An 8477-nucleotide genomic window follows, 5' to 3' on the forward strand; every position below is an offset into this window, starting at 1 on the left:
ACACTGCACCCCCTGCAGGCAGTCACAGAACACTACAACCTCTGCAGATACTAAAGCACACTGCACCCCCTGCAGGCAGTCTCAGAGTTATACACCGTATGTATATAATGACACACATTGCACCCCCTGCAGGCAGTCACAGAGCAATACACCATATGTATATAATGACACACATTGCACCCCCTGCAGGCAGTCACAGAGCACTACACCATCTGCAGATACTAACGGACACTGCACCCCCTGCATGCAGTCACAGAGCACTACACCCTCTGCAGATACTAACGGACACTGCACCCCCTGCAGGCAGTCACAGAGCACTGCACCCTCTGCAGATACTAATGGACACTGCACCCCCTGCAGGCAGTCACAGAGCACTACACTATATGTGGGTACTAACAGACACTGCACCCCTTGCAGTAAGTCACAGTACTGCACCCTATGTATGGTTGATATAGAGCTGTTCACTAACCCCTAACTTCCCCCACAGTGATATCAAAGGCTGGTTTTCTCGTTACCATCGGAAGCATCTTTTTGGGAATCCTCACAAAATGGAAGGATTCAGCGACAAAGTACTAAAGTAAGTCTAAATTCTGCTAGATTTGTGTGTTCAATCTGTGTGATCAGCTCAGTACACTCTGTGTTCCTTCCTCGTCCTCCTTAGTCACTGTAGACAGGATCTTTTTACTGAAGATGCTCTCTCACTGCTGGTTACGCTGTCTGTGGATCATTTTTTTACAATGGCGAGCGGCTGTCAGTGCTTCGTGATTTGCTTTGTTTTTCTCATGATTCTGCAAAAATGTTATCTCCAAAGGCAACATAATTGCTGGCAAAATATTGCAGCTGCAACCACAATCGCACTATACTTGCTGCTGATAGGACAAATTCGCTTTAACACTTTAGTTGTAATAAAGGGCTGCCAATCCCTAAATCTTAGATCTAATGTCCTTAAAAAAACAACCCCAAACCCTAAATGTCTCACTAACCATAAACATAGTCTTAGCTCTAACCCCAAAGCCAAACAATACCCTTAAACTTAGCCCCAACTCAAATGCCTTTACTTAGCCTTAACACTAAACTTAGTCCTAGCCCTAACCCCAATCCCTAATCGTAAATGTCTCACTAACCATAGACATAATCTTAGCTCTTACCCCAAAAACCAAACCCCAATCCTTAACCCTAAACTTCTCACTAACCATAAACATAGTCTTAGCTGTAACCCTAAAACCAAACCCCAATTCTTAACCCTAAACTTCTCACTAACCATAAACATAGTCTTAGCTCTAACCCTAAAACCAAACTCCAATCCTTAACCCTAAAATTCTCACTAACCATAAACCTAGTCTTAGCTCTAACCCTAAAACCAAACCCCAATCCCTAAAATTAACCTGTACCTTAAACCTAATCTTGGTTCTAGCTCCGATGCCAAAACCCAATCACAAACCCTAAACGTAGCTCCAACTCAAATGCCTTAAAGGGACAGTCTAGTCAAAATTAAACGTTCATGATTCAGATAGGGCATGACATTTTAATCAACTTTCCAATTTACTTTTATCATCAAATTTGCTTTGCTCTCTTGGTAGTCCTTGGGGAAAGCTAAACCTAGGTAGGCTCATATGCTAATTTCTAAGATGTTGAACTGCCTCTTATCTCTGTGCATTTGACAGTTAGACATTGCTAGCTCATGTGTGTCATATAGATAACATTGTGCTCCCTTGGAGTTAAGAGTCAGCACTGATTGAATACAAGTCTGTTAAAAGAACTGAGATAAGGGGGCAGTCTGCAGAGGCTTAGATACAAGGTAATCACAGAGGTAAACAGTATATTAATATAACAGTGTTGGTTATACAAAACTGGGGAATGTGTAATAAAGGGATTATCTATCTTTTGAAATAATAAAAATTCTGGAGTAGACTGTCCCTTTAATTTAACTCTAACACTAATCTAAGTCTTAGGAGCCAATTTATCACAAGTTGGACGGACACGATTCACTGTGGCGAACATGTCCGCCCGCCATTGCTAAATGCTGACTGCATACATTGTCGGCATTTATCATTGCACAAGCATTTCTAGTTAAATGCTTGTGCAATGCCGCCCCCTGCACATTCGCTAGCAGGGGGTGTCAATCATCCCGATTGTATCCGATCGGGATGATTGCACTCCTCCACTTCAGAGGTCGGATGAATTAAGGAGCAGCAGTCTTTCGACCGCCGCTTCTTAACTTTTCTTTCCGGCAAGCCTGAAGGCTCGCACGGAATTAGCAGCATCCACTACATATTAAATATACCCCTTAGTCTTAACCCCAATCTCTATCCCTAAAATTAAATTACCACTGACTCCACCTCCAAGTCTACATTTAGTCCTAACACAAACCTTACCTTAAACTGAATTTGACAGCCACAGAATGTTCACAATTGGATGTCTCCGTATACTTCATCTTCACCCTAAAAGTAGCTGAGTTGAGATTGTGGTCATTGATGTTGTGGATATTGAGATATTGCGTTCAGACCTCTTCTATCTTCTTTACTTCTGTTGCTATAATCAGGAGTTAAAGCGCAACATATTGGCCTAGCTACACTTATGAAAACCTTTACTAGTTGTCACATGTTGTTCATTCTAATTCTCCTTTCTATCTTCCCTTATAAAATTACAAAAAGGTTAAAATCTGGATTAGAACTGTGTTTTTTTTTGTTTTAATTCTCGTATATTTAACAATTGAGATTTCACCTCCCCACAACAAATAATACTAAAACTTTTTTTGATTCCCAAATTATTTATATAATTCAGGAAGTAGTTTCAAGAATTGTACACTGTATTCTAGATGGTCAGACTAAAGTAGCGTTAGTTCTATCTTTTTGCTGCTAATAGTACTCCCATACAACCCTGTATCCTGCTGCCTTTTCCTGCTGCTTTGCTGTATTGTTGCTGTATACCTAACTGTTCTGACCTAAGCTTACCCTCTTTTATCACCCAGACTACATGAGGAGTGGGAAGCTATCACAAAGTCCCTCCGCTCTGAGTTGGAGACCATCTACTTCCCTGACACAGTGGAGGAATGGATGGAGGAAAATGTCAACCCATATATGGACCCACTTCGAGAATTTGTCAAAGACCTCCAGGAAATTATACCTCTCAATGCCCAGCCGAAGGCCATGCGAAAAAAATGATGTTGTTGACAATCTCAGGAAGAAGTCTTTAGTCATCGCTGGCAAGTCAAGTAGCCCATAAAACAATTGACCAAGCTCACAAGAAGTCATCTTCTTGTTCTGTAGGCAACACGTTTTTTTCCCCTTTCACCGATACAAATGGCTGATCCATTTAGTTACATGTTCAGGAGTGTAAACATCTGCATGGGCAAGACTCTGTATATCTATAGCTACAAAATGTGATTAACTCATTGGCTGCCAGAGCCGGCTAGAATGTGTTGCAACTCTGTTTTGTAGCCAATCGGTTAAGAGTTTCATAAGTAAGTACAGTGATCACTACAGAATATCTACACTAATTTGTGCATATGCAACGCTACAATAAGTATCTGCATATGCAACGCTACGATAAGTATCTGCATATGCAACGCTACAATAAGTATCTGCATATGCAACGCTACAATAAGTATCTGCATATGCAACGCTACAATAAGTATCTGCATATGCAACTCTACAATAAGTATCTGCATATGCAACGCTACAATAAGTATCTGCATATGCAACGCTACAATAAGTATCTGCATATGCAACGCTACAATAAGTATCTGCATATGCAACGCTACGATAAGTATCTGCATATGCAACGCTACGATAAGTATCTGCATATGCAACGCTACAATAAGTATCTGCATATGCAACGCTACAATAAGTATCTGCATATGCAACGCTACAATAAGTATCTGCATATGCAACGCTACAATAAGTATCTGCATATGCAACGCTACGATAAGTATCTGCATATGCAACGCTACAATAAGTATCTGCATATGCAGGTATATGATTTTTTTAAATGAGCTATTTGGTTGTCCTCACCCCCCCCCCCCAGGCCATACCTCACTGTAATCTTCTGCCCCAGCAACATAATGCAAATATATTACTTGTGTCATTTCTTCACCACTGGCAGATTTGGGGAATTAAAGGGACAGTATAAACTTGGAGATTGTAATATAATAGTAAAACAACTTTGCGCTATACTTACATTATTTAATTTGCCCTTTTTTCCTGTTATTTAACAAATCTAATGCTGCTTCCTTTCTGTCCCTAACTGGACACAGCAGAAATGATCAGATAACAAACTGTAAAAACAGGGGTCAAGTGCTAAAAAAAAATAAGTGTGGGAACTCACCAAGACTTCCCCCCTCACAATTAATATCGTTTTATATAAACACACACACTTATGCACACACTGTATGTATATGTATATAATCTATACGATTTGGATAATGAAAGCAAATTAAAACCAATGAAGGGTTGAATGGTTGCCTTAGGACCTGAGACTCCTCTGCCACAGAGTCTCACCCACTTAACGTGCAATAGTCCTACTTCTGCTGAGGGGAGCTAAATAACCCCACAGCAAGCCACATAGAAGTGTAAGCACAATGTGTTACACACAGTGTGGGGCGATCACACAGCAGGACCGCTGACAGGCTTGCATTTAGTGTATTGTAGGAAGTGTTACTGCCCATTACTAGAGGATCTCACTATCCCTCTAATCAGACTGTGCACCAGCTCCTCCCACCAGCAGCAGCAGTGTTTACTTAAGTGTTTCTGTTCTCTGTCCAGAGGGAACTTAGTTCCTCCTGCAAAAATAGTGCAGGAACTCTGTTTCCATGCGTTCCCGCCCGACTTGACCCCTGTGTAAAAAAGATATAGGTTTTATTAACAAACTCACAGTTTAGAGCCTTATCTATTCTATTAATGTCCTCTTAACAGTCAAAATTGAAATGTGTATGAGTGCATTTCAGTTTTGAATCACAATCACATTATCACAGTTTCAGTGGTATATTTACATATGTGTATACCCAGTGCACCTGCATTTGAACATAGCGCTTGTTTAGGGAACCCCTGGGTGTTTGTATGAAACACAGGGCCAGATTACAAGTGGGGCGCAAACATTTGCACGTGAGTGAAAAGGGGTTTATCGCGGGAGTTTGCGCTCGTAGAGTTGAAAGAAAATGTAATTGCTTAAAGGGACAGTATACTTAAAGGGACAGTATACACTCATTTTCATATAACTGCATTTAATAGACACTACTATAAAGAATAAGATGCACAGATACTGATATAAAAATCCAGTATAAAACTGTTTAAAAACGTACTTAGAAGCTTTCAGCTTAGCTCTGTTGAAAAGGCAGCTGGAAAGCCCACTGCAAGTGGGAAATAAGACACTCCCCCCCCCCTCCCCCTTTTGCATATGAAAAGACCCTTTACACAAACAGGAGCAAGCTGGAGAAGGTAGCTGACGGTATTCAAATAAAACTTTGGGGCTTGATTAGGAGTCTGAAAATCAGAGCAATGTTATTTAAAAATAAGCAAAACTATACATTTAAAAAAAACAAAAAAAACTTTATGGGCTTTATAAATAGATCATCTACAAAACATTTATGCAAAGAAAAAATGAGTGTATAATGTTCCTTTAAGCACAATCACGATTTACTCTAAAATGATTACCGCAACATCAGAGCTCTGGTTAACTGTTTTGCAAAACAAAAAAGTTGCACAAAACATATCAAAAATACATTACAAAGTACAGTTACACTCATAATGAAACCATCTAATAAAAATTATTTAAAAAATTGCATAAAAAGTTATAAGGGCTCTATCCTGTAACAATGCCAATTATATAAGCACTATGTTGTTATTTCACAAAATAAAATAAAATATTTTTGAAAAAAAAAAAAGTTATAAGGGCTCAAAGAAATGAGATTTCAGGTGTTAGGGAAAAATAAAGCAGGCAAAGGGCTTTAACATAGAGATACATACATATGTGTGTATATACTGTATATTTATGTATTTATTTGTGCATATATGTATTTACAGACATTTACACACATATAAACACACACACACATATACAGGCAGTCCTCGGGTTACAGACATCCGACTTAAGCACAACTCGTACTTACATACAGAGAAAATAGAGCTTTATCGACAATCCTTCTTTCCAGGATAATCCAAAATACTGAAAATCCAATTGTCACAAGGACAGAAAGTGATGTGAAATTTTCTGAACAGGGGCACAGATAGCAAAACAAACTTTATCCTATGCTATCCAAAACAAAAAAAAAAATGTTTGGCTAGAGTTTCACCTAAAAAAAAGTGCCTGTTCCAACTTACATACAAATTCAACTTAAGAACAAACCTAAAGTCCCTATCTTGTACGTAACCCGGGGACTGCCTTTATATATAGTGCATTGGAGCCTTTTGCAGTTAAGTGAAGCATATTTATAGTTCTATTGTGTATTTAGTGTAAATATTTCACATTCCAAAGTTCTTCACATAGCAGAATATTTATAAATAGATATATATATATATATATATATATATATATATATATATATATATATATATATATACAGTATATATATATATAATTGGAATGTAAAATATTCATATTTTCATGTCAGGTTATCGCACATTAGAATATGCGATTGGGTGGAATTTTTTTCTACTTTTTTTCTCCATTGACTTCTATTGGAAATACATGAACGCGCAAGCAATATTGTAAGTTCATCTTTTTGCACTCGTCAGGTTAGCGTGTGAGAGAAAACAGTTGAATTAATAATACGCGCGCAACCTGATGACCGCAAAAAGCTTACTTCTAGCGCAGTTAACGCTCGAGCAGGAGTGTTTATTAGCGCTTCACTTGTAATCTGGCCCGAAGTGTGTGATTGCTGACAGGATACCCGCTACAGATGTCTCTCTGAGCTAGAGCAATGTTTGAACGCAGGTACAATGGGCACACGTAGCATATGTACATATGCCACTGAAACAGATTTGCTAATACAAGTATTTTACTCATGCGCATTTCAATCTTGCCTGTTATGTCCCTTTAAATTTAGGTGTCCCTGTTCTACAGACTCTAACTTGGACATTTTTACTCCATTATCATTATGCTGTGTTTTGGTAAATGCAGATTTTTGCACTACGCAGTGCTTTGTTACCTCATTTATTGTTATTTATGCTGACCAGACTGAAGAGTGTGCACATTTGTATGATTACAATCATTTCTTACAGAGCAAGAAGACCTGAGTTTTACAGACTCAAGCAGCCTTTGTTTTAATTGTTTGTTGGATTTTAATATTTTTTAATAAAAATTATTTTCATAATTACAGAGTCTCCAATGCTATTTTTCTCAGTATCTCACTTTATTAATTTATTTTCTGCATAATCTGCAAATAACAATGCTATATATAAAGTATATATATATAATCACTAAAGAAATACTAACGTAAACCTTCCCAGCAATCCCATAGAGCCAGTAATAAAAATATAGGAAGATCTCTAACCCAGCAACAGTTAAAGGGACAGTCTACTCCAGAATTGTTATTGTGCCCCCTTATTTCAGTTCTTTTGACAGACTTGCATTTAGCCAATCAGTGCCCTCTCATTTGTAACTCCATGGGCGTGTTCACGTTATCTGTATGGCACACATGAAATATCGCTCTTTAGCTGTGAAAAACTACCAAATGTATTCAAATAAGGGACGGCCTTCAAGGGCTTAGAAATTAGCATATGAGCCTACCTAGGTTTTAGCTTACAACAAAGAATACCAAGTGAACAAAGCAAATTTGAGGATTAAAGTGAATTGGAAAGTTGTCTAAAATTGCATTCCCTATCTGAATCATGACAGTTTAACTTTAAATAGACTGTCCCTTTAACATAAACGTGTTATATCAATCATACATATTTATCAGGGCACACAAAATACAGCAAGAGCCTGCAACAGGGATCCCTGCATCAAAAAAATGACACAGCATAAGAAACGTATCAAGCAATGTAGTCCCCAATTGTAACAAAAAGTTACCAACTGTTAAAATAATAACTGTTACAATGATGGTGATAATCCTAAACATGCATAAATGTCCTAGTTATCAACAGTGGTAATAATACTTATGTTACATAGATTTCCTGGGACATGTTAAAGGGACATGAAACACAAAAATGTTCTTTAATGATTTAGGTTGAGCATACAATTTTAAACAACTCTCTATTTTACTTATATTAGCTAATTTGCTTCATTCTCTTGGTATCATTTGTTAAAGGAGCAGCAGTGCACTACTGGTTTCTAACTGAACACATGAGTGAGCCAATGACAATCGGTGTGTGTGTATATATATATATATATATATATATGCAGCCACCAATTAGCAGCTAGAACCTATCGGCTAGATTTGGAGTTTGGCGGTAGCCGTGAAAACCAGCGTTAGAGGCTCCTAACGCTGGTTTTAGGCTACCTCCGGTATTTGGAGTCACTCAAAAAAGGGTCTAACGCTC

At 38.1% G+C, this 8477-nt stretch overlaps 1 protein-coding gene across 1 annotated transcript in view; it reads left to right on the forward strand.

Annotated features, from left to right (window-relative positions):
• The window catches only part of LOC128642086 (hexosaminidase D), a 60455-nt gene extending 53143 nt beyond the window's left edge, over nt 1-7312 (forward strand). The window contains exons 13-14 of the mRNA XM_053694743.1: nt 488-577; nt 2972-7312. Coding sequence (XP_053550718.1) covers nt 488-577; nt 2972-3164 — 283 coding nt within the window. The 3' untranslated portion in view covers nt 3165-7312. The remainder of the gene's footprint in view (nt 1-487; nt 578-2971) is intronic.
• The last annotated feature ends 1165 nt before the right edge of the window (nt 7313-8477 follow it).

This window comes from Bombina bombina, chromosome 11 (assembly GCF_027579735.1).
Source record: "Bombina bombina isolate aBomBom1 chromosome 11, aBomBom1.pri, whole genome shotgun sequence".
In the NCBI taxonomy this organism is placed as follows: domain Eukaryota; kingdom Metazoa; phylum Chordata; class Amphibia; order Anura; family Bombinatoridae; genus Bombina; species Bombina bombina.